Source organism: Malania oleifera, chromosome 9 (genome assembly GCF_029873635.1).
Source record: "Malania oleifera isolate guangnan ecotype guangnan chromosome 9, ASM2987363v1, whole genome shotgun sequence".
Classification (NCBI taxonomy): Eukaryota; Viridiplantae; Streptophyta; class Magnoliopsida; order Santalales; family Ximeniaceae; genus Malania; species Malania oleifera.
This window is the reverse complement of record NC_080425.1, coordinates 27,324,587-27,352,093: the sequence shown is the minus strand read 5'-3', so window position 1 is coordinate 27,352,093 and position 27,507 is coordinate 27,324,587. Positions and strand designations below refer to the sequence as shown.

The 27,507-nt window shown below is 37.2% G+C and overlaps 1 protein-coding gene across 3 annotated transcripts in view; it reads left to right on the top strand.

Moving 5' to 3' along the window:
- Nucleotides 1-27,507, top strand: part of LOC131164048 (DUF21 domain-containing protein At2g14520-like) — an 89,273-nt gene that overhangs the window by 32,772 nt on the left and 28,994 nt on the right. For 2 of the 3 annotated variants that reach the window (XM_058120975.1, XM_058120977.1), the window contains exons 2-5: nt 5,000-5,076; nt 5,155-5,238; nt 16,201-16,314; nt 16,420-16,506. In XM_058120975.1, the coding sequence (XP_057976958.1) occupies nt 5,000-5,076; nt 5,155-5,238; nt 16,201-16,314; nt 16,420-16,506 (362 nt within the window). The remainder of the gene's footprint in view (nt 1-4,999; nt 5,077-5,154; nt 5,239-16,200; nt 16,315-16,419; nt 16,507-27,507) is intronic. The other variant, XM_058120976.1, reaches the window with a different exon arrangement.

The following is a 27,507-nucleotide window of genomic DNA, read 5'->3' as shown; positions in this document are numbered from 1 at the left end:
AACAGCAAAGTATTTCAATTCCATATGTTTAGCACCCTTGGAATACTTATCATTCTTAGAGAAGAAGACAGCTGTGGAATTATCACAATAAATTTTCAGTGGCTTGGCGATACTATCGACTATTCCAAGTCCCGAAATAAAATTCCGCAACCAATTAGCCTGAACTGTAGCCTCAAAGCAAGCTACAAATTCAGCTTCCATAGTGGATGCAGCAATTATTGACTGCTTCTCACTCTTCCATGAAATTGCTCCTCCGGCTTGCAAGTATACATAGCCAAATGTGGACTTTCTTGTATCCACACACCCAGAAAAATCAGAATCCGAATATCCAACCACCTCAAGATGATCAGACCTTCGATACATAAGCTTGTAATCTTTCGTTCCTTGCAAGTATCTTAGAACTTTCTTTGCAGCCTTCCAGTGAATCATTCCTGGATTACTTTGATATCTTCCGAGCATTCCAACTGCAAAGCTAATGTCAAGCCTTGTGCACGTTTGAGCGTACATCAAGCTCCCAACAACAAATGCATAAGGTACATCCTTCATTTGCCTTTGTTCCAGATCATTTTTAGGACATTGCATGAGACTAACCTTGTCTCCTTTCTGAATTGGAATGGGTGATAATGAGCATTTGTCCATGTTAAATCTCTCTAAAACTTTATTTATATAACCTTTCTGAGACAAACCAACCAGTCCTTGGGACCGATCTCGAAATATTTCTATTCCGATCACATACTTTGCCTCTCCCATATCTTTCATTTCAAAGTTTTTAGAGAGAAATTCTTTAGTCTCATGTAACAGACCAAGATCATTAGTTGCAAGCAAAATGTCATCAACATACAGAATTAGGAATATAAACTTACTCCCACTAATCTTCAGATATATACACCGATCATAGTGTTTTCTTTAAATCCAAAGGAACCAATGGTATTATTAAACTTAAGATACCATTGTCGGGAAGCTTGTTTAAGTCTGTATATTGACTTCTGAAGTTCACACACCAAATTTTCTTTCCCTTCAACTATAAAACCCAATGGTTGATCCATATAAACATCTTCATCTAAATTCCCATTTAGAAAGGCAGTTTTCACATCCATTTGATACAACTCTAAATCGTAATGAGCTACTAAAGCCATAATGATTCTAAAAGAATCTTTCTTAGAGACCGGTGAAAAGGTCTCTTTATAATCAATACCATCTTTCTGAGTAAAGCCTTTAGCAACAAGTCTAGCCTTGTAACGTTCAAGGTTACCACGAGAGTCTCGTTTGGTTTTAAAAACCCATTTACATCCAACTCTCTTGCAACCTTCTGGCAATTCTACAAGATCCTAGACTTCATTTTGTTCCATAGACTTTAACTCTTCTTTCATGGCATCCAACCATTTATTAGAATTATCATAGCTAATGGCCTATGAAAACAAAACTGGATCATCTTCAATTCCTAAGTCAAAATCTGACTCTTGAAGATAAACCATATAATCATCCGAGATAGCAGATCTCTTTTCTCTTTGAGATCGCCTTAACGCGACCTCTTGTGGTTTTTCTATAATAGGTTTATTTTGAATAGTGGGAGTTGTAATTTCCTTAATTTCCACATTTAATGGAACCATACTCTCACTAGTTTCATCATTCTCAATGAACCTAGCATTTCCAGTTTCAACTATTCTTGTGACATGATTAGGACAATAAAATATATACCCTTTCGCTTTTTCTGGATAACCAATGAAATTACCACTGATTGTTCTTGCATCCAGCTTCTTTTCTTGTGGATTATAAGTTTTAATTTCTGCCTGACAACCCGAAACATGCAGATGTCGCAAACTTGGTTTCCTGCCAGTCCAAAGCTTAAATGGTGTCTTTGGAACTGCCTTCCTAGGAACACGGTTTAATACATACATGGCAATTTTTAAAGTGTACATCCACAATGAATTGGGTAAAGACTTTCTACTTATCATGCTTTGATACCACATGTAAGTTTAGTATAAACATGATTTAATCATTGGATCTTCGAAACTCATAATTTTATACAACAAACAAGAAACCAATACCTTGATCCATGCTTCCAAGTGTATATCCTTGGGATGTGTTTCTATCTCACAACCTTACGTTTCCTTGTGCTTTTCTTAATTTGATGGAAAAGTAGCACAAGCTTCCTAGAATGAGATAGACCAGCCCCAACCACCATTATATACTAATCACTTCCATCAAGTGATTAATTAACATTCATTACTTATCATAACTATGACTTCTCAAATTCCGAGAAGTCATTAGAAGTCATTATTGTAAATAGACTCTTCATATTTGGGAAACCAATATTATTATAACATTATTATATTTAAAAACCTTTCATATCATGTAAATAAATATAATCATAATTTAAAACCTTTCATATTACTTAAATAAATATAATCATAATTTTATTTGAGGCAATTTATTTATGTTTTACATGGACTGCTTGAATAATCTACAATAGCCTCCTGACTGGCTTCCGAGTGGCTTCTAACTGCTTCAGGTTAGCAAGGATGACCCCTCTGACTATATTGCAGCTTCAGATTGCCTAGGGTGATCTCTCTAGGTACTCTTTGATCATCTCCACCTTTTCTCTCTGGGTACTCTCCAATTATATCTCCCTCTTTTCTTTTTCTCAGCATTTTTTTTTTTCGGCTACCTTCTACGCTCCATCCAGCGCTCTCTTCCTTCTGTCCATGATCTCCACTACTTTCCCCGAGCCTCAATTTATAGGCTTAGGGAGGCATTTAATTTCAAACCCTCAACCAATTTTATAACGGCTAAGTTCTTATGTGTATATTTACTTTCTCTTTGCTCCTTATGCAGACGTGCAGATTAGCAGAGTCCCAAGACATCTGCATTGATTTTAGTTTCTGTTGTGTGTGTTTTTTTTTTTAAATGTATTTTTGTAATTCAAAATTCCTTTGTATTTTTGTACCTTTGTATTTTCGGCTATAATTATTGTAATATAAAATTTGTCTTTTGTAAAATTGGCCCTAGGACAAAATAGGGTGTCTACATGTACAATGGTGTAATGATTAGTATAAGGACTATAGGTGGAGAGACTAGAGAATTTCCAATCACAATAAGTATACATCAAGAATTTGCTTTGAACCCTTATCTTTTTGCTTTAGTGATGAGTTAACTAACTAGGAGTATCCAAAATGAGATTCCATGGTTTATGTTGTTTGTAGATGATATTGTATTGATTGATGAAACTAGGGGTGGAGTACAGGCTAAGTTAGAATTATGGAGAGAATTTTTAGAATCTAGAGGCCTTAGGATAAGTAGAAATAAGACAGAATATATGAAATATAATTTAAATAATAGTAGGAGGAATATTGGATATAGTTAGACTTGATGATATAGAAATGAATAGCACTTGTAGATTTCGATACCCTGGATCTATTATGCAAGCTGAAGGAGAAATTGAAGAGGATGTAATGCATAAAGTTAAAGCAGGTTGGGTAAAATGAAGAAGTGCTTCAAGTGTGCTTTGTGATCGTAGAATACCCTTAAAATTAAAGGGAAAGTTTTATAGGAAGACTATAAGACTAGCTATGCTATATGAATCTGAATGTTGGGCAACTAAGAAACAACATATCCAAAAAGTGAAAGTTGTTGAAATGAGAATGCTTAGATGGATGAAAGGTATAACATTGAAAGATAAATTAAAAAATGAACATATTCGCAGTAAGTTAGGCGTAGCTTCTATAGAAGATAAGATAAGGGAGGGACGACTCAAATGGTTTGGGCACCTACAACTTAGGCCACATAGCGCACTGGTGAGGAATAATGAGTTAATTGTTGTGAGGGGTAGTAGAAGGGGTAGGGATAGACCTAAAATAACTTGGAATGAGATAGTGAGTGAGGATTTAATAGCCCTGAATTTGTTGAAAGAAATTGTTCATGATCGCATAAATTGGCGGAAAAGGATTCATGTAGTCGACCCCACCTAGTGGGACTTAAGGCTTGGTTTTGTTATTGTTGTTGTCATGCATCGTTATTACTCGTTGAGTCATGAGCTAAGCTTGTTCAGGGCATTATGCTTGCCTGTGACCGCTTATCTCGTGTGCTTGGGATGAGTTTCCATCATGTAAATACTAGTGTAGGGTTATTTTTTGCTAGTAGTGTCTTTGTATGTCAAAAAGGTAGTATGATTCCTTGGTCACTTTGATGTTTCCTAGTACTAGAGTGGGAATGGCCTAGAAAGCTCTTTAGTGGAGGGTGAGTGTTCATCAGTCATTGTAGAACTCACTAGCTATTGTCAATGTGTTTAGCCTGCTTGCCTCCCTCGCTAAGCACACGATGTCAGCGGAGGTGTTGTTAATGAATTGCGTAGATTCAATGTTTACTGCTTGCTTGCCACTGCTTTCATGAATGCCTACTGTTTCCGCTGCCATTTGATTGAATGCTAATGAAAGTGTTTTGTGGATGAATGGTGGTAAACGATAGGCTGGCTAGTTAAACAAGAGTGCTTTAGCTAGTGCCACACGGCCCTTCACAAGGGTGTGAAAATAGTCGGACCGTGACACGTTGCCATGCAGAAAAGAAGGAGTTTTGTTGTTATTGTCTGGTTGATATTAGTAGGAACCTATGGACACGCCAAGAAAAAGAAATACCAGTAACATGATAAAAAAACTGTGTTGTAATTTAAACTAAAAGGGTGCATCCCTGGGTCACAAGGCTCCCCACTTTGTGAGGGTACAAGAAGGGTCATCACAGTTTACGCAGCCTTTCCCATGCTTTTATATGCAGAGTGGCAGTTACCTTGGACTCAAACCCGTGACTTGCCAATCACAAAGGAGCAACCTCACCATTGATCCAAGGGCTACCCTTGTATTGTGATTTAAACTGTCAATATCAATAATTAGAATATGGTAGTAGTGCTTCTGAACTTAGCAACGTCTAGTACAACCTAATGATACTATTTGTTTGGAACTTTTTAGTTTAATTGGCACATACTGACTGCTTGACTTTGTTGTAACAGCAAAGATACTGCCAGTTGTCAAAAATCAGCATTTATTGCTTTGCACCCTCCTTATTTGCAATGCGGCTGCTATGGAGGTACAATCTAGGCAGCGACTTATCATGAGAGTTGAAAAACAGATTACTACTGTTGATATGGTTACTTTATTTTTTCAGGCACTTCCCATTTTTCTTGATGGTTTGGTTTCAGCTTGGGGTGCTATTCTTATTTCGGTGACACTAATCCTCCTGTTTGGTGAGGTGGGGATCCATCTGAGATTATTTTTATATTTGTAAAAGAGCACAGAGCTTTGAATTTGGTAGAGTAATAATTGTCTATCCAATTTGTTACTGCATTCTCTTTATTAAAAAAAATCAAAAAAATTTTAGCTGATGCTATTCCAGCTGGATCACAATGAATGGGGTTGCATCACCTCCATTTAATGCGTATGGTAAGAGGGAATAGTTGTTAAAAGTGCACATTTGATGCCAAGGAAAAAGGGCTAGCACCTGGGATAGCCTCAGGTGAGGGGACCTGCATGAGCAAGACATATGCTTTTAAGCTAGGCTTCAAGACAAGTGCAAAAGAAGGCATGGTCTAATGAAAATATTGTTCTATTTGGTATTCTGGTACTTGATTTGCAGCAGAATCAAGAGCTTATTGCATTTATTTTTGTTATTCCTTTCCATTTATTTAACATTCTACATGTAAGGAAATGCTACTTATTTGAGCTCTTTAAACATGCTTGAAAAAATAAATAAAATTCCTAAAGAAAAAAATAGTCAAATCTCCCTTCCAAAAGCAGATTGCAAAAGTGGAAAATTTTGACACAGTTTGGTTCTTCCAATTTCAAGTTAAAGAAAATCCTTCAGATCAAATTTTATAAATTAATGCAGTCTGAAAATGATTAGCAACTAAAACACTGGGAAATTCATTTCAAAAGTAGTTCTTATTTCCAAAGGCATTGGCCAGGCCCTTAGGTCAAATATACAGACTAAGATGATTGCTTTTACTTTTTCAACCCTATACTGACATTAGTTACTGTAAATTAGGCTTAAGGTTTTTGTGGATTGTGATTTCTGAAACTAGGGCTCAAAGCCTGAAACTAAACCAAACCAAATATGGAATCCTTTAAAAAGCAGAAAATAGAGTTTTCTTTATAGAAAACTACCTGCCTCTCACGGGTAGTTTCTTAGGAGTGATACCTGAGGCATAGAAAGTATTCTAGGGTTTATGAAAATTTCTTTCACCCTTGAAGATAAGCATTACAAAGTTTGTATAAGACTCTTACTAGAACAATCCTAGTAACAGTTATTCTCAACCATAATAAACTAGCATTAATGCTAAATGACTAATTTAAATACAGGAAAAACTACAGGACATCCCTCAAACAAGGCCCACACAAAAATAAATAAATAAAAAAAATAAAAACCCCAGGGCGTTACACTGGATAGTAACACGACAGTTCTGTAAGCAGACTTGTTGCTATAGTAAACAGTATTGCTATTGAACTCTGAATGTGCCCTGAGCCCCCAACGCCAAAGTTGCCCCAAATTCAATTCATCATCAAAGTTAAAACCTCCTTCACCATCATCCCACCAAATAAATTTTTGTAATTGATTAATTTGCCTCGTTTCTTTTACTGATTGAAACATTCTTGTATGGAAAAAAAAATTGTTCTTGAGCTTTGCTATAGAATTGAATGATTTTAATTTTTTGGATTGCATGCTTAGCTGATGAGGTTGAACTTGATAGCACTTCACACCCTTTTAGGAGTAGAATTGATGACCATTAAAGTGCTTGTCAGCCGTGCTATTCAAACTGTTGGGGATTGCACCATTAATTTGTTCCCATTTTGGCCTGAAAATTGAGTAGTGGATCTGTGGTGCACTTACATTCTGAAGTATTCCATTTGTCAATGGGATGCTGGTTGGTTTCTTGTCAAGTAGGGTTTTGGGACTAGGAATATTTTGGTAATGGAAATGCTCAGTGAGAGATTGAGAAAAGCTGAAGAGGAAGGGCTGCTACAAGGGTTTAGAGTATGTAATTTTAGAGGGGAAGAGAGGGAGAAGTTCTGAATAGTAGCTGGCTGGTTAAAAGGAAAGTTGTTCTCCAAAGAACAAATGATGACTTTGATTGTAAGCACTTTGTAAATGCCCATGTTTACTTGTCATTTTTTTTTGTCATTCTTTCACTAGTTAAGAGAAGAAAGTTTACGGAGACTTTTTTTGGTTTGCAAGAAGGTGTTTTCAGGTATCACAGATATGGTCAGATTGGGGGATTGTTGTACAGAAAAGATGTCTTAGGTGTATCAAATCTTTAGGCAATGAATAGGATGCTCATTACGAAGTGTCTGTGGAGTTGTATTTAGGAAAAGAATAATTTTTGGAGGAGGCTGATTAGTGCAAAATATGGGGAGGCATATGATAATTGGTTTGTGGATGTCTGTTGTTAGATGTCCATATGGGTTGAGTTTGTCAAAGATCATTAGGACTGGGTGGCAAGAGTTTTTACTCAAACACAGCTTTTTAGGTTGATAATGGTAGATTTTTCCTTTTTGTTGTCTCGTATGAAAATTATCCACTTAAAATCCGAGTCCCAAACATTTTTAGCTTGGATTCTAACAATGAAGGTCTAAACAGAAATTTTATTTGGAGGGAAGGGGGTCATGTTAGATGAGATTTGTGTGTTCGAAGAAACTTTGGAGATCCAGAGCTGAGAAGTGTCATCATCCATTGGAACTGTTTCATAAGAGTTGGGTGAAGGATGGAGGATGACAGGGTCAGGTGGATTCATTCTAAGAATTATAGTTTTTTTAACTGTAAAGTCAAGTCCTATTTGGATACGAAGGCAACGTCCAGGATCACTTTTTTTCATTTTCGAAGTGGCATGTGAAAGAATTCTTAGGTAGATAACTTGATGGAGACGGGTTTATGTCAGCAAACAAATGTTTTCTTTATGTTAGATTGTGTAAACGGTGAACCGCCTTTCCCATTGCAGATGGGCAAGGGGGTTGTCGTGTCTGGTTTCCTCTTCACTGAGCATCAGGTGTGTGGCAGCATGAAAGCTTGAATGTGAGTTGATGGCATGTGGGGTTCTACATGCAGAAGGGACAAAAGACCTTGGGATGTCATCCCACAAGGTTTGATTTGGATTGTTCGGAGGGAGAACGAGTAAATTTTGGAGTTGAAACTCTGTTGGAAATGTTGTAGTTCTTTCTTGCATTTGGTTGATGGAATATTCTATGACAATGTTGATTCATTCGTGGGTTTTATTGACAGTTTGTTTTGTGGTGATTGATCGTCTATGGTTTATTCTGCTTGTATATGGATGACTTCCCCTTGGAGAATTAGAATCCCATTAATAATAAGCATAATTTGTTTTTAAAGTAATTATCTTCCACTGGCCATAGCTTTTGCCTCTTCTAGGAAAATTAGTTTGTGGCTGGCTGTGGAATATGGAAAATTAATTGGCTTTTCAATCACCAAATCTTCAATTCCTTTTTTCCCCAGCAGTGTCCCTTAGTTTCAGCTTTTACATTAGATCATTTTATTCCCCCTTTACTTGGGGAAAAAAGGCTTCTACTTCTTACTTACCAGCTTGGTGCCTGGACTCCTAATATGTGGTTAGAGGTGATTCAGCAGACAGCTTCCACTCTTGTAATTGATCATCTTACTCTGAAGCTTTCCTGCATGCTTCTTGTTTGCAGGCCCACTGCTTTTGCAGTGCAGTCCCCTGTTTAGATTTTTCAGCTTGTTGATTTGCCTCTTTAGGTAACTCTACTTGCTGTTTGATGCTATGAAAAGCTTGTGGTAACTCTACTAGCTGTTTGATGATATGAAAGCTGTTTCCATTACTTTGATACCAGATCTCATAAACATCAATTATTTCTCTCATAAAATAATCACTTCAATTGCATCTTGGCATCAACTAATTATGTACCTGAGAAGTATTATTTTGAATTTCATATTTGAACTCATTCTTAAATTGGGCTATAGTCATCTCAACGCTTGATGGTTAATTCTTAAATCTTTGAAGCATAATAAACCATTATCAACTACCTTGTTGAGAACCATAGAGCTCATCATGATGTTTTTGCTTTTGGCTATTCTTCAACTGCTTCCAACATGTCAATCTGAGCGTGTTACAAGCTTGCAAGATGCGAAAACATCATGGTATAGGGGAAATCCTCTATTCACGTAAATTAAGGTTTTGTTTTCCTATGTAAAATTAGGGATGAAAATAAGCCCATCCAGCTGAAATCATCTAAAAAAAGCAGAAAATAAAGTAGCTGTGAAGTATGGAAGAGACAACTACCTACCTCACAGATAGGAAACTCAGCAAGATATAGAAGACATTACAATTTCACTTGTCCTCAAAGAGAAGCATTACAAAGCTTATACAGGGATCTTACTACCTTATCCTTAATAATAATGACCAAAACATTTAAAATAAACTAGTTTTGACTCTAGATAACTCACTAAATAAACTAAAAGAAAAACTATAAGTAAATAGCCAAAATCTCATAAATTAAGACCATGAGATTTTTTTTTTAAAAACCCATGACATAAAACTCTGAACAGTCCGGCAATGGTGTTTATGAAGTGCTTAAAATAGAGTTTTTTTTTTTTTTTTTGAAAACCCCAATTTTATTGATAGCCCTCACGTATGGCGGAGGAATACCGTGGTTACAAGCAGGACACATGAGATTTACAATTAAACTATCAAAAACATCTCAGGCATCAAAACCAATACTAAAAAACCAGTGCCATTATCCAACTAAAACAATCTAAACCTGCCTATATGTATCAAAACCAAACAAAACAAACATAAACAAATTACCTGCAAAATGATGTCAATTACCTGCAAACATAAATCGGGGGAAAAACAGGTAAAACCAAAAGATGACAATTAAAGATGAAGGATTGGAATACTTAACTTATCCATCGGAATGAGACCTCTTATTTTACTCGGCAACACATCACCTATAAAATATCTCCTCATGTTGCCTCCCTCGCCATGACGAGCCAAGAAATCTGCAACCTGATTACGTTCTCTAAATTGGTGCTTTATAGAGAACTAAAGACCTTGTAACTCTTCCTCTAACAATTCCCAAAAGTCCCATAAGTACCAGGAGAAACAAATTCCAGATATGAGCCATCCCACCACCACTTTCGAGTCACTTTCAATACAAATATTCTGATATCCCAATTCTTTACAGAGTCGAACACCACTAGTAAGAACCCGCAACTCCGCTCCATTGTTAGTACTTGGCTCAAATTTTTCAGAGAAAGCGGCCTTAATATTACCCGATGAGTCACAGATGATACCACCACCACCACAGGAACCCGAATTCTCTCTATAAGAGTCATCTATATTTAGCTTCAACCAACCTACTGGAGGCTTAACCCAGACTACTTTTCGAGGAGTTCTAAACTTCGGCGTTTTCGTTTTCACTTGACGCCTTCTGCAATTCTTGTGAGCCAAAACCTCACAAATAACTAAATTGCATTCCCTGTCTAATACTTATCTTCCATGCAGGCTTTACAACGTTTAAGCCACAGTCTCCAAGAAATTATAGTAGGTAACAAACCGATGATCGTACCTTTTTGTTTTGATTTTTTGGTACATCTGAACCATCTACTAATTTTCACCCTCCATGGTTCAACCACAAAATTTAGAATTCCCAAAACAGACACTGCTCTCTTCCAAACCATACTTGCGATGGATCCCGTACTCAGAACATGATTGAGAAACTCCTCTTTTTGATCCACGCAGCAGGTTCAACATGAGACCATATCAAATCCCAGTTTTCATACTCTTTCATCTATAGGAAGACATTTGAACACGACTTTCCATATACACAGCGATACTTTCTTAGGAAGTAGTTTATGCTAGACCCACTCCATCCACGGGCACTGCTCCCTTTTCATTCTTATCACCTCCCAAGCCGAGGCGGTTGAAAATTTTTCATTTATGGAAGGCTTTCAAATAAACACATCAGGCCCCGCTCTGTGCTTTATAGACGACAACAAAATCTTATCCGTTTTAGGAATCCCTACCAATTCTTTTAGTATATTAGTATCCCAATTCTCAAACTCTGAGTAGTCTTGAATCTTTAACTCATGATGATGGACCGTGTAAGAACACTCAGCAAAGGGACCACTGCTCAACAACTTATCAAACCAAAAAGAAGCTTTTCCTTGGAAATGGTATTGCTACAGTAATGTTAGTGGTATCTTGAGTCCCACAAATTCAATTCAACTCCCGAGTCAAACCTTCTCCACATTCTCACCCACCATGTCAGTGCTTTTTGTTGATAAATTCGTCTCTTCTTGTTTCTTTTCATTGACAACATTGTCTAAGCTATGAATTTAGGCCAAATTATGTGAAGAAATTGTCAAATTCTCTATCTTTTTATTTCATCGATTTATAAAGGTATTGTACAAATATATGTAGAGAGATTAACAACCCTATCCTTGGTTATATAGATTTTATGGCTATAATCATGCATAAAATCATGATACAGATTTTAGGAATCATAATCATGGTTAATCCCTTGGTGGAAGCGATTTTGCAGTTATGACTATTCCTATAATCTCTCTTATTGGTTTATTTGTATAATCTCTTTGATTTGTTTTTTATTTGACAACTCACGCCAACACTCCCCCTCAAGTGGAAACATCCAACTCCTTAATGCGCAACTTGTCTAGTAAGTTGTAGAAATTCTTGCTTGATACGACCTTTGTAAGAATATTTGCCAGTTGTTCTTCGGACTTCACGAATGGAAATTGAATTATTTTAGCTTGGAGATTTTCTTTGATAAAGTGTCTGTCAACCTCCACATGTTTGATATGATTATGCTAGATAGGATTGTGGGCAATGGTGATAGCTGCCTTGTTATCGCAAAATAGGTCCATCTCGGAGGTAGGAGCAAACCCAATTTAATTTCGAAGTCTTTTGAGCTGCAGGAGTTCACAAAGTCCCTTAGCCATTCCACGAAATTTTGTTTCGGCACTTGATAAAGCCATCGCCTTTTGCTTCTTACTTCTCCATGTAACAAGATTCCCCTCGAAAAACATGAAGTAACATGAGGTGGATCTTCTGTCCTTTGTGTTTGCCGCCTAATCTGCGTCTATGTAACCATAACTCTGAGATGGTTATTTTTCAAAAACATAAGTCCTTTTCCCAGAGAGGATTTTAAGTATCGTAAAATCCGGATCACTGCTTCCATATGGTCCTTGCTGGGTTGGTGCATGAATTGTCTTACTACACTTATTGTGTAAGCAATATCTGGACAAGTATGTGAGAGGTGAATAAGTTTACCAACTAATCTCTGGTACCTTCCTTTGTCTGTTGGCATTTGGCTTGGATACTCACCGAGCTTGTGGTTCTGAATGATTGGAGTGTTACCTTAGCTAGCAAATCTAATACATATTTTCGTTGGGAAAGAAATATAACTTGCCTTGATCTAGCCGCCTCTAGTCCTAGGAAATATTTAAGTCCTCCTAGATTTTTAATCTCGAACTCGGTTGCCAATTGTTTTTGAAGCTTAGCGATTTCCTCCGTATCATCCCCTGTGATGATTATATCATCGACATATACAATTAAAACTGTTACCTTGACCTATTGGTGCTTTAGAAATAATGTTTGATCTACATTACATTGGCGGAAACCATACTTTTTCATTGCCAGACTGAACAGTCCAAACCATGCTCGAGATGATTTTTTTAGTCCATACAGTGTTCGCTGCAATTTGCACACGACTTCAACTTTTGAAGATGCTGTGTAACCTGGAGGAATATCCATGTAGACTTCCTCTTCAAGATCACCATGGAGAAATGTGTTCTTTACATCAAACTAATGCAATGGCCAATCCAAGTTGGCTGTGAGAGATAACACGACCCTAACTGTATGTAACTTGGCTACCGGAGAAAAAGTTTCTTCATAATCTACGCCACATGTTTGAGTGTATCCCTTTGTTACTAGCCTTGCCTTATATCATTTTATAGATCCATTTGCCTTATGTTTGACAGAGAAGACCCACTTGCACTCGACTGTTTTCTTTTCTTTGGGCAGCAGAACCAAGATCCATGGTTGATTTTTTAGTAGTGCCCCCATTTCTTCCTTTATTTCTTGAGTCCACTTGGGATCCGTTAATGTTTCTAGAATTGTAGTGGGAATATGAGATGTGGAAAGCTCATGTGCGAATGTCTTGAGAGGTCTAGGTAGCTTTTCAGTGGAGACATAGTCGGCAATTGAATACCTCGACCTCCCTTCCTCAATATCTAAAGAGTATCTGTTTGGTGGCTTGCCACGATTATGCCTGAAAGGTAAGATATACCTAGCAGAAGTATCGATGTTATTCATAAATGTGGGCGTAGTGGAATTGCTTACTGCGGGAATATTCTCAAGAGATGGGTCTGCAGGCACTAAGAGATGGGGGGAATCTGGTACATCGCCTAATGGTGTGGGCTCAATTGCTGAAGGCCCTCTAGATTCAGAGGATATGTCCGGCCCTGAAGATGTATCCATAGATTCCTCGCTAATTATTGGTGTGTCATTCCGATCTTCAAGCCAATCAAAACTCAGCCAATTCAACTCTTCATCTAGCGTCTCCCCCTGAAGGGAAGAATTGGATGCCGAAGAAGGATAGAACACTTCGGACTCCATAAAGGTGACATCCATAGTCACATAGGTACGCTTGATAGCAAGGTCATAGGAGTGGTAGCCTTTTTGATGCGCAGCATAGCCCAAGAAGAGTCATTGAATAGGACATGGGTCAAGTTTGGTGCGCTAGTTCTTAGGGAGGTGCACATATGCCACACACCCAAATATGCGAGGAGGGAGCATGATGGCCATAGGTAAGGAGACCAAGGCCGACAAGGACTGGAGTGGGGTCTTAAAATTTAAGATTTTTTATGGAAGTCGGTTGATTAAATGCACGCCAATGGTAACAACATCAGGCCAATGTTTTACAAGGACATGAGTGCCTAAGAGGAGAGCCCATCCAATTTCAAGAAGATGTCGATTCTTCCATTTAGCAACCTCATTTTGTTGAGGGGTTTAAGGACATGAGGTCTCGTGGATAAGACCATGATGTTGAAAATAGGAATGAAAGTGGTCATTAACATATTCGCCACCATTGTCGGAGTGGAGAATCTGGATCTTAGCGGAAAACTGAGTCTGAACCATAACATGAAATGACTGAAAAGTACGAAACACTTCATCCTTATGTTTCATCAAATATAGCCAGGTCATTCGGGTGTAGTCATCAACAAATATCACAAACCAACATACACTTTAGGTAGTGGATACAAGGGAGGGTCTCCATACATCAGAATGAATTAAAGCAAAGGGTGTATCACTTTTATTCATGCTTAATGGATAAGTAGCATGATGACTTTTGGCTAAAATGAAAGTATCACATTTAAATTCAGAAAATATCCACGTTGGAGAATACATTAGGAAGCAAATGGCGTAAGTAACCGAATGATGGATGCCTCAAACGACGATGCCACAGCCAAACATATCGAGGTTTGGAACTAGGTGAAGAAGACTCGTGATGCACACGACCCAAACTGAAATCTTCCATGTCGTACAATCCCTCCATCTTAGTACCACGCCCAATGATCTCCTTGGTGAGAATATCCTGATGAAGACAAAAATCGGGATAAATTAGTACCACACAATTTAGATCTGTAGTAACTTGGCTAATAGATAATAACTTGTGGGATAAAGAGGGAACAAGTAGAGTGTTGGATAAATGAAGAGAGGGTGATAGAGTATAAATCCGACCTTTGTGACAGGTGAGACGACTTTATTAGCATTCGCAATGCTGGTGTGCCTTGGAGATGAGTGGTGGGAGAAATCCGCGAGATCAGAAGTCATATGATCTGTGGCTCCAGATTCGAGGAGCCAAGCACCACCGTTCACATCGCGGCGATGATTGAGTAAGGCATGAACAAGGTTTCCTGGATTCGCAGGAGAATAGACTTGAGAGGTATTGCCACCATCAAAATAGGTGGTAGCAACCCAAACCAGTTTGGCTGTGGAAAATCTAATGAAATTTCCTATTAACGCTAGATCCATGGAGTTGATCAGCTAGCTTTTGACAATGGCGTTGTCAGTGCGCCACTTGTGGAAGGACGGGTCAGTTGGAGATGGCAGAGGTAACTTGCCATTGATGTAGCCCAACCTGTCTTTGCCGGAGATGTACATCTTGACAACTTGGTACCATAAAGCATAGTTGGAACCATTCAACTTGATGCCAATTGGGACAGCCACAGGTTCAGGAGATATGGTCGGAGCCTGAGCTTTGGACAGAGCTTTGGTCATCTTGGTGGTAACTAATTTAGAGAGGAGCATATTAGGATTGGTGGTAGAGTCACCAGACTCCGTCAGAATTTTGTCGTCGTCTCCCATGTGAGAAGGGATCGAGCAGAAGGAGGCTATGGGCTAGGGGTCAAGGTGAACTGAGCGCCAGATATCATGTGGCTTTGATATCATATCAAATTCTCTATCTTTTTATTTCATCGATTTACATAGGTATTGTACAAATATATATATATATTTGTATAGAGAGAGAGAGAGAGAGAGAGAGAGAGAGAGAGAGAGAGAGAGAGAGAGAGAGAGAGAGATTAACAACCGTATCCTTGGCTATACAAATTTTATGACTATAATAATGCTAAAAATCATGATACAGATTTTAGGAATCATAATCATGGTTAATCCTGTGATGGAAGGGATTTTGCAATTATGACTATTCCCATAATCTCTCTAATTGGTTTATTCCTATAATCTCTCTGTTTTGTTTCTTAATTTACAACTTGTGCCAACAAAAATTTCATTTAAAGAAACAAATACTACTTTCTAAATGGTGATCCAAAGCCCAGATAAAAAATTAACTATCTCTTTGCATTGAATTAGTTGACTGCACCCTTCTAAATCTTAGAGTTGTATTTACATGCACCACAACTGTGTAGCCATCTTATGCATATATTTAATAAATGCATGTCTCCTCTTCCTCAGGCATGCGCTTGTGCCTTAGATCTTAGCTTGTGCCTTATACAAACAGGAGGGGGCATCGTCATCTTTTGTTGTGTCTATCATGATAAAAGTTCTGTAGACTGGTTTTTTGATTTTCAGTCAGGTTAATGTTTTAAGTTGATGATGAAGTCAATAGTCTGTTTATCTGCACTGATTGCTATTTGTTTTCACAGATTATACCACAGTCTGTTTGTTCTCGACATGGTCTAGCTGTTGGAGCAGCAGTTGCTCCAGTTGTCCGCATGCTTGTTTGGATATGCTATCCAGTTGCATATCCAATAAGTAAGGTAATACCTTTTTGGTCATCTCCTTCCAAAATAGAGCAAATAAGTTTCTATTGTTCTTGTTGTTGTAAATTTGTATTGACTACCCATGTTTTCTTTACTCTCCAGCTATTAGACTTTCTCCTGGGCCATGGACATGTAGCTCTTTTCCGCAGAGCTGAGTTGAAAACACTTGTTAATTTGCATGGTAATGAGGTGTGTAGTTTTTAGATCTTCATTTATGTAGACTCACAAATAAAAGAATACTTTTTCTGAGGTCCCTATGTTTTGCATGTTTATAAGCATTGGATGTGTTGCTTTTGTTTAAAGTTTGCTTTGTGTGGTGCTTTTTGTTTGCATGGCAATGAGGTGTGTATTTCAAGTTTGTAGCCCAAGTTTTGCAGGATCATGGCATAATTTTTATTTATTTATTTATTGTTTGTTTGTTCTTTTTTCTTTTGAGCTCCCTATTTTTTGCATTTTTATAAACATACGATGTATATATTGTTTAAAGTTCACTTTGTATGAGAAATTACCATTTAGTTTGTTTCTTTGCTTTTTATTTATGCATTCATCACTTTTTTTGCCTGCTAGTTTGTCTGGTTATTTTTTTGAAGATTAGTTGTATTATTTCTTACAGAACCTCTATCACCATTTAGCTGTCTATTCAGCATATTTTTAGGTGTAAATTTAGGAAAATGGATGCATGTATTAATCCTGTTTGTTGTCTATTTTTCTTTTATTTAGGTGGGTTAATTCATAATTGTAAATATGTGTTTTACTTAGTTGTAGAGTATAATTACATTTGGTAGCTTTATGTTGGGATTGGTTATCAATTTCAAATCAGAAAATCCCTGTGTTTTTCTTCTTTCTCCCTCCAACATACAGCAACTTCTTTCATTATCATCATCATCATCTTCTTTCGGTGTCTTCCATACATTCCCACTATTTTCTTGCATCAATTTGGTACCATAGCAAGTTTGAAGTTGAGTCACATCCATGCTGCACTGTTGATCACTAGGAGAAAACAAATGGGAAATTACTATTGTGGCCCTTATTTTTTAACACTACTTTTCTGGAAATTTTTTGCAACACCTCTCCTACCATTGTCTACAGAACCCACAGATAATCCCCTCCCAAAACTTCATCACCACACCATGAATGTGGTTCTACACATTGGCCAGAGAATTTTTGGCTGCCACCCATTTGAAATCCATCCCTTGCTGGAGTTTTTCTTGACACACAGTGATGGAGGACCGGCTTTATGATTTAAGTTTCCAATCTGGCAAACTTGTTTTTGGCATAGATCTAGGACAAATGCATGAATTGGAGCTTGTACTATATATTTTTATGTTTCGTAAGGGTTACTTTGTAATTATGTGTTTTTGTTACTTGTGTGGTATAAATGCTGGGAAAACAGAATTGCGTTTCTCTTCCCTCTCCCTCTACAACCTTTGTACACTCCTCCCCTTTGTCTTCTTCTCCCTTCTTCCTTCTACCCTTCGCTTCTTCTTTCTCTTTCTCCCCTTTAATTCTTTCTCTTTTCCTGTTTTCCTCTTCTGTGCTGCATCACATATCTACCAAAACTGGAGCCACTGGAGGATCATCCTAGGGGACCATCACTAACAGCACTGTGCCCCACACACCAGTGATGCAAGTGGAGCAGCTTTTTCTTGTTTCCATTTCCTGTTTAATTTCTATCATACACAATAAATATTGGATGTTTCTTGCGACATTTTGATTGTATTTTTCGATATTTTTTTACTTATACAACAAGAAATTAAAGATTGTTCCTGGGACATTTGAAATTTCTGCAAGAAATTGGGAACAAAGCCTTGTGGAAGCAGCTGATATTGAATGCAAGGTTCTGTTTAGGGTATATGGTGAGGTAATTACACTCTCAATATTCTTGCTTTCATTTCTTTAAAAGCCAAAATACAAAATAATACTGCCGCCATTTTCCTATGAATCCCTTTGTATTTTTATTTGCTTGCATCTTTGCTCATGCAATCAGCAACTTTTTACATTATGTTGTTAGTTCTAGTGTGTTTGCAGTGTAGTGATTTTAGGATTCATATTACTTGCAGTAAATTTTGTCTCTCTCCGCTTCACTGCACTTTATTGCATTTTTCCATGGCGACTAATAGTACCAATGAAAAACACACTCCCAGTCAACGTGCGCAAATAGACACTCAAAACTTTGTCCAACTGTTAAGGAACTTTCCAAGACTTTGTAAACCAAAAGCTTTAGAAAATTAATGAACAATTTGCACTAGTCCTACTGTTGGTCATTGCCTTAGTGGACCAGGGCAACCAATTAGGCTGCCTAATGGTTCTCCATATCTGGAGGGTCAGCCAACTGTATTTTTACTGAGTTGTGAGTTCCTATAGCTACCAACAGGATGAATCAGGTCATGGACCTCCTACCTCTTCAGCCTCTTAAGTCTCAAGTCAATCTGGAGTTCATGTTTGATGATGTTTTGATGAGATTGACCATTTCGGAATACTTACATAATTGCAGACATGAACAGGAACATTAAGGAGATATCACTAAGAGGATTAAGGCTGATATACACTCATATGATGGAAAATTGATCTCAGTACGTTTTTAGGTTGGATAGAGCAGGTGAATTATTTTGAGTGGTATTGTATGTGAGAGGAGGAGAAATTACATTTTTCCAAAATGAAGTTGGTTGAACTAGCTAATAAGAAATATCAGCAAAATGTGATCTTCTACTCATTAAGATCCCAACCACTTGGTGATCACGAGTTAGAGATAATAGAAGTACCTTCCTTCCTCATGCAAGAATCAGCTTTTGGGCAACTCTTGGACCATAAATGAACCTCAAACTCTGTCCAGTTGTATGGACTGTTTTGAGGAGCTTATGCTCTGTAGCAGTTTTGCAGAGGATACATGTCACAGTCTCACTGGGTTTGTCAATGGTCTTGAAAAGGAAATCAGGAGAGAGTTTGCATTGTATTGTCCTAACACTATTGAAGATGTCTACCACCTCTTGCAATTGATAATTACCTAAGGGATACTTCTCGTAAGACATTGATTCTGGTGAAGTAGTCACGACATGCAAGGCCTTCCATACAATCTAAACATGTTTTCTATTAGCACCACTTCCCAATTTGCTTCTAAGGAGAGTATTGCTATAATTGTAGAGCAGAATTAATCCATCACATCCTGTTGCATCTTGCAGTGATCCTTTTGTTAGTAGTTCTTCGATCTAGTGTTACCATTGTCACATGTACCTACTTGATGTCCTTAGTGAGCCTTAGCTTTAGTGTGTGTGTGCTAGTTCATGCATGGGAGAGGGATGACCAACTTTTAGATACGTTCGTTTACAGGAGATTACAGTGAGATAATTGATGACTTTCAGGTTCACAACAGCATGTTGGAGATGTCAGTTTTGTCTTTTCCACTACCGTGTAATGTTGACTGGAAGAGGATATCTTACACACTTTCAGTAGATGTGATGATGGGTCTTGTAAGTTGGTGATTATTGGGGGTATTAATGATGCTAAGACTACTTTGGTTAGATAGAAGACAGCCCTTTTCGGAGTAGCTTGACTTAACAAAAATCCCTTTACTGGCTGCACAAAGGTGTTTAGTGCCCATCTAGTTAGAGAATATAGGGATACCTTATTATGGTGATGTATTACCTGTGATTGTTGTCCATGTCAATGTCTTTATTACCTATGAATGTAAGCAATCATGGAAAGAAGAATACCTAAGTAGCTAGGTACAAAGTTTTAGAAAATTTCCATAAGCATCTTCAGCTCATTTTATGAACCATGATCAAGTAAAGATGAGGCAACTAATTCAAAATATACCTTATGAAATTTCCATTGAGACAACCGAACTTTGAAGCAATTGGCTCTCCTTTCCTTCTATTCTTGTTGACGAAATCTCTATTATGAGGAAACTACTTTTCTCTCTTATGCGGAAACTACTTGATCTTCTCTACCCTTGCTCACTTTTATGTTTGGTTTAGCGATGGAGATTCTACCAAATTTGGTTGAGTGGTGAGAGGGACCGAGAGTCTATATATATAGAATCCTACAAGTGACTCAATCCATCAAAGAGTCATAAATGCATATATATGCCTTTCCCTTCTTCCAAGGCAAAGGTATCTTGATTAAATGTGATACACTCCTTAATGATACATTGATTATGAGATCCATGAGTTTGACCAATGTATCCCCATTATACCAATGTATCTTGGGAGAATCTACATTAACCATTATGGATACATGACTTTGGTCATTGTATCTTACACACCAATAAATAGGGTACTTGACTTTGGTAAATATATATTTATATATTCATTAACATGTTAATATAAAGCTTTATACTTAATTATTTATTTATATGTAGACACACACACCGTATGTGATCATGAAGATCACCCACACATATATATAAAAATTTCCAACATTGTCCCATCTGATCGAATGATCACATCAAGAAACACATTTCTTTTATTTAGATTAACATTCATTGTACACTTCACAAATAACCAAGGTGGATCATGGCGGTTTTATGTCAACCATCTAACATAACTCCTTACATATATCACATACGTAGCATTTATTTAAATAAGTCATGACAAGGAAGAATATGAACTATTTAGTTATGTTCATATCATAAATTGGTCCCACAATAATATCAAAACACCATAATCATTTTCCATCATCTTTCATTTTCAATGATGTGCACATACATGAATTACAAACATTTTCTAGTCCAATAAAATATACATGCTCATTATGCATTTTAATTAGTTGCCAATACTTTAATTGGGTCTGCTCATTATGTTAGCACTTAATGTGTTTCATCTACACCTTTTATCTCACATGCTCTCACTAACAACAAGATATCTATATCTCAACTTTATATGTTTTGATCTTCTTAAACACTTGTTGTTTTTAGAGAAGAAATCATCACATAATGCTTTGATGGGCCATGAAATAAAATTCATTACTCAAAGTCCCAAATAAAATTCCTCAACCAAATTACTTGGGAGGTCATGAAATAATTCCAACATCCAATGCACAACAAATATTGGTGTGAGTACATGCATGAGCATAATTCATGCTTCCAATCGAAAATGCATATGGAATAATTTTCATTGGCTTCCATTCACTTTCATTGGCAGAACTTTGATTTTCAATTAATCCATAACTTTCCATGATAGGGACTATAAATATTAAATCTTTCAAGAATGTTTTTTTAGTATATATATAGGTCTTCAAAGAGAAATCAAGTATTCATTCAGACCTACTACTACAACAAACTTCAATGCCCAACATAACGAGGCTTCTCTTATGTCTTCCATTCCAAAGTTCTTATAAATTTTTTTTTAAAAAAAATCCTTTAATTTCATGTAATAAATCAAAATTATTTCTAATTAGTATACCACCTATACATAAAATCAAAAATACATATTCGCTTCTGCTGATCTTTAAATATATACATTCATCATCATCATTTCCTTTGAAGTTAAAGGATCAAAATAATGATTCCACGGAACCTAAGATACCATTGATGGGAAACTTGTGTCATCAGTCCACATATGGATTTCTTTTATTTATACAATAGTTTCCATTATGCGCTCTCGCACACCATTAACCCAAACATATTCATTTATAATCAAAATTGCCATTAGTTTACTTGCTAATGCCTTATCAAAAATTGAAATTGTTTCTTATCAACATCATTAAAACACTTCCAACTTTCATAAGACCTATCTTCCAAGTCAAACTTGTCAATTGGCTTTTGAGTTTCACCAACATTGAGACATAGATCTAAGTCTAAATATTCTAATATAATGAGAATTTGTGTTGGGAAGTTTCAAATATGTTTAGTCAACTTTCCTATTTTCTAAGAGAATATCGGTTGTAAATGTGTGAATATCCTAGAATGTTTAGTTTCCTTAGAAGTTAGCATCTTTGGTTCTTTCCTTCTATTCTTCTGCAATACATCTATTTATACATACCTGTACCTATGTCACGATTAATGAGAATTATTTCCACAAGAAGCTATCTCATTCTAGATGGTATCAAAGCTAGGTCCGGCTTTTCGCTTTGTGTAAACCCTAGTTTCCCTTGGCGGCTCCAATCTGACCCTAATCTCTATAGGGTTTTCTTCCTTGTTCAACTCTATCCTAATCTCTTTTGTTGCTGTAGCCATGGCTGAAACTTCAAACAAAGCTAAACCCGAAACCAAACCTAAAACTAGACCTACTCATTCTGAACCTTACTTTGTCGAAATTACCAATATACGATTGAATGAGGCCAACTTCCTACGGTGGTCACAATCTGTCAGGATGTATATTCGTGGAAGAGGGAAGATAGGGAACTTAACTGGTAAAGCTAAGGAGCTCAAGAAGACAGACCCATCTTATGCTATATGGGATGCTGAAAATTCCGTGGTGATGGCATGGCTCGTGAATGCTATGGATGAAGAGATTAATGCTAATTACATGTGCTATTCTACTGCAAAGGAACTTTGGGACAATGTGAGTCAGATGTACTCTGACCTTGGGAATTACTCTTAGATTTATGAACTGCAGCAAAAGAACAGCAATACTTATCAAGGAGACAGCAGTGTAACAAAGTATTTCAATGTTCTTAAGGGCCTATGGCAAGATCTGGATTTATTCAATGATTATGAATGGAAAAATCCTGTTGATTGCAATCACAATAAGAAGATGGTGGAGAATGCAATAATTTTTAAATTATTGGCTGGACTTAATGATGAGTTTGATGAAGTAAGGGGAAGAATCCTAGGGAGACAGCCTCTACCCCCACTTAGGGAAGTATTTTTTGAAGTAAGATGAGAAGATTGTCGAAGGAGTGTGATGATGAAGAAAAAGGAGGATGAGACTGTGGAAAATTCTGCTCTACTTGCTGCCAATAATCCTGCTTCTCATGCTGCTGGTAACACAGATTTGGCTACTGCCAATATTTCTGCACAGCAGCCTTACTCTAATCAAAGGAGGTTCGAAGATAAGCCTAGAGTATGGTGTGACTATTGCAATAAGCCACGCCACACTCGATAAAATTGCTGGAAACTCCATGGAAAGCCAGCAAACTAGAAGAGCAACAAATTTGGACCCTTTGGCAGCAATCATGCAGTCCCTAAAGCCAATGAAGCTAATTTCCTAAGTGCTGAGCAGGTGGATCATTTTCTTCAACTGATGAAATCTACTTCTACCTCTGGTCTTCCTATTGGTTCATTGGCCCAAGCAGGTGCTAACTCTAGTGCCTACCCTTGTTGCTTAAATCTTGTACCATGGATTATTGATTCTGGTGCATCTGATCACATGACTAGTACCTCGCAATTGTTTCAATCTTATTCTACTTGTTCTGGTAATAAAAAGATTAGAATTGCAGATGGAAGTTTTTTATCCATTGCTATAACAGGTTCTGTCCAAATCTCTAAAAAAATAGAACTCAAATCTGTCCTTCACGTCCCTAAACTTGCTTGTAACCTACTGTCTGTTAGTAAACTCTCATGGGATTTTAATTGTTGTGTCATTTTCTTTGATTCCCATTGTGAATTTTAGGACCAACTCTCGGGGAGGATGATAGGCAGTGCTAGGATGATTGATGGACTCTACTACTTTGATGAGACTTCATTCAACAATAAACAAGCTCAGGGTTTGAGTAGTAGTACTAGTTCTGTTTTTGTACGTGAACAAATAATACTTTGGCATTTTAGACTAGGACATCCTAGTTTTCTCTATTTAAGACATTTGTTTCCTCGCTTATTTAAAAAATTGAATTTCAATTCTCTTCATTGTGATGTTTGCCACATATCCAAAAGTCACCGAAGCACCTATCAATCAAAAGCTTATCATTCTTCCAAACCTTTTCATTTAATTCATAGTGATGTTTGGGGTCCCTCAAAAATCACTACTACTTATGGTAAGAAATGGTTTGTTACGTTTATTGATGATCATACACGTTTGTGTTGGGTGTATTTATTAAGTGACAAATCTAAGGTTGAAAATTTTTTTCAGGATTTTTATAATATGGTTGAAACCCTGTTTCAAACGAAAATCAATAGCCTTAGAACTGATAATGGTACTAAATATTTTAAAAAATGTTTAGGAACGTTTCTTTCAAGAAAGGGTATTCAACATCAATCTACTTGTCATGACACCCCACAACAAAATGGCATTGCTGAGAGAAAAAATCGCCATTTGTTAGAGGTTGCACGGGCCCTAATGTTTTCAATGCAAGTTCCTAAATATCTATGGGGTGATGCTATTTTAATTGCATGTTATCTCATTAAAAGGATGCTTACTCGAGCGCTAAAATACATCACTCCCTTAGATTGCCTAAAAAAATTGTTTCCTACATGTCGGATAACATCAGACCTACCACTAAAAGTGTTTGGATGCACTGTTTTTGTTCATATTCCTACCAATCGTTGATCCAAGCTTGATCTTAGGGCAGAAAAATGTGTTTTCCTTGGATCTGCTCCTAATAAAAAAGGGTACAAATGTTTTAACCCTCTGACCAAAAATTCATATCAGTATGGATGTTGTTTTTATTGAAAACCAGCCCTTTTTTGGCCATAACTATCTTCAGGGTGAGAAAAAGGAAACTAAAGATGAGTTTTGACAAACCTCTAAGCCTCTTCCAAATGTTTTCCTTGACATTGACATCCCCTCTTTAAAGGGTCAGGAAACTGATACTTTAACTAGCGAAAATAATGGAAATCCTAGTCTACCTATAGAAGGCATACCTGATTCACAAATAGGGGGAGAAGTACTATCAAATATTCCCTCATCTGAGCTTCGTGTTTATACCAAAAGAAGAAATCATCAGAATAATAGAGCTCTTTCTTCAAATCCAGAGCAAGGCCAATCATCATCACCTACACAAGTTGGTCCTTCACATACTCCAGGTACTTTTTCTTCTCCAGATCCTTGTTTTGATAATTCTTCTGATCTTCACCTGCCCATTACCCTTAGGAAAGGAGTTAGAACCTATACCAAACATCCTATTTCCATCCATCTATCCTATCATAGACTCTCCGATTCTCATAAGGCATTTACTTCAAATGTTTCTCATCTATTTATTCCAAGAACCATTCAGGAAGCATTAGATCACCCGGAATGGAGATTGGCTATTCAAGAAGAGATGGATGCACTAATTGCTAACGGCACTTGGGTAATTGGTGACCTACCGGAGGGGAAGAAGACTGTTGGCTATAAATGGGTATTTACAGTAAAATTCAAGGCTGATGGGCGTATAGAAAGGTACAAAGCAAGACTTGTGGTGAGGGGGTTCAATCAAACATATGGAATTGACTACAGAAAACATTTGCTCCTGTAGCCAAGATGAACTCAATTCGTGTGTTGCTCTCTCTAGCAGCTCACTCTAACTGGACCTATATCAACTAGATGTGAAGAATGCCTTCTTAAATGGAGACTTAGAGGAGGAAGTCTTTATGGATCTACCGCCACGATTTGAAGGGAAAGGTGGCAACGGCAAGGTGTGCAGATTGAGGAAATCATTATATAGACTCAAACAATCTCCTAGAGCTTGGTTTGAATGCTTTGGGAAGGTAGTAAAGAGTCATGGTTACAGTCAAGGTCAAGTCGATCATACTATGTTCTATTGACACACAAGTGAAGGTAAAATGGCTATCCTTATTGTCTATGTAGATGATATAATTCTTATAGGTGATGATAGCTATGAGCTAGAGAGGTTAAAGAAGATCCTTGCTCAGGAATTTGAGATCAAAGACTTAGGCAACTTGAAGTATTTTCTTGGTATGGAATTTGCAAGGTCAAAGAAAGGAATTTTTGTTTCCCAACGCAAGTATGTGCTTGATTTATTGGAGAAATAGGTCTGCTAGGGTGCAAAGCAACAGAAACACCAATAGAGCCGAACATAAAACTCCAACCAGCTAAGGCTGAAGAAGTGATCAGCAGAGAGCAATACCAAAGATTGGTAGGAAAGCTCCTTTATCTCTCTCATACACGTCCTGACATAGCCTTTGCAACAAGCGTGGTAAGTCAATTTATGCACTCACTAGGACCCAAGCATTTTGATGCTATATATAGGATTCTAAGGTACCTAAAAGGGACTCCAGGTAAAGGTTTATTATTTGGAGGACATGGGAATTTACAGGTTGAAGTATACACTGATGCAGATTGGGCTAGAAATATCACTGATTGAAGATCAACTTCTGACTATTGGACCTTTGTTGGAGGAAACCTAGTAACATGGCACAGCAAGAAACAAAATATGGTGGCAAGGAGTAGTGTAGAGGCGGAATTTAGGGTTGTTGCTCATGGAATTTGTGAAGCACTATGGATCAAAAGGTTGCTGGAAGAATTAAAGATTACTAATTCACTACCAATGAAACTATATTGTGACAATAAAGCTACAATAGCTATCGCTCACATTCCAGTTCTTCATGATAAAACTAAACATGTGGAGGTAGACAAGCATTTTATCAAGGAGAAAATAGATGACGGAGTAATCTGTCTGCCATATATCTCGACAACTGAGCAAGTAGCAGACATACTAACAAAGGGACTGCCGAAGAAACAGTTTGAAAACTTCATTAGCAAGCTGGCCATGGAAGATATCTTCAAGCTAGCTTGAGGGGGAGTGTTGGAAAGTTTCAAATCTGTTTGGTCAACTTACCTATTTTTCTTAGGGAATCTTGGCTGTAAATGTGTGAATGTCCTAGAATATTTAGTTTCCTTAGAAGTTAGCATCTTTGGTTCTTTCCTTCTTGGTTCTTTCCTTTTATTCTTTTGCTGTACATCTATTTATATAGACCTGTACCTATGTTATGATTAATGAGAATTATTTCCACAAGAAGCTATCTCATTCTAGAGTTCCTTCCAATTTGGAAATTAGAACCTTTCAACTCTAGAATATTAGACATATGACATTCAGTAATCCAGTGCATCATCCTATCCACTTTGGGTTAGATAATGACATTCCATTGATTCACTCCATGATACTTGATAGGCTTATGCCATGAATTTTTTTATTTCAATTAATATAATCAACCAAACTTAAGAACCACTGTCGATATTGGCCAAGAATTAAAATGTTCCAACTCTTTGTTTTTCAAAATTTAGGGAAAGAAGGAAAAACTATTGGCTTCGCTAGTGGTGGCCATAGCTTTGTTAAACTAGAGGTTAGGCCTAATACGCCTGATACCGATATCCA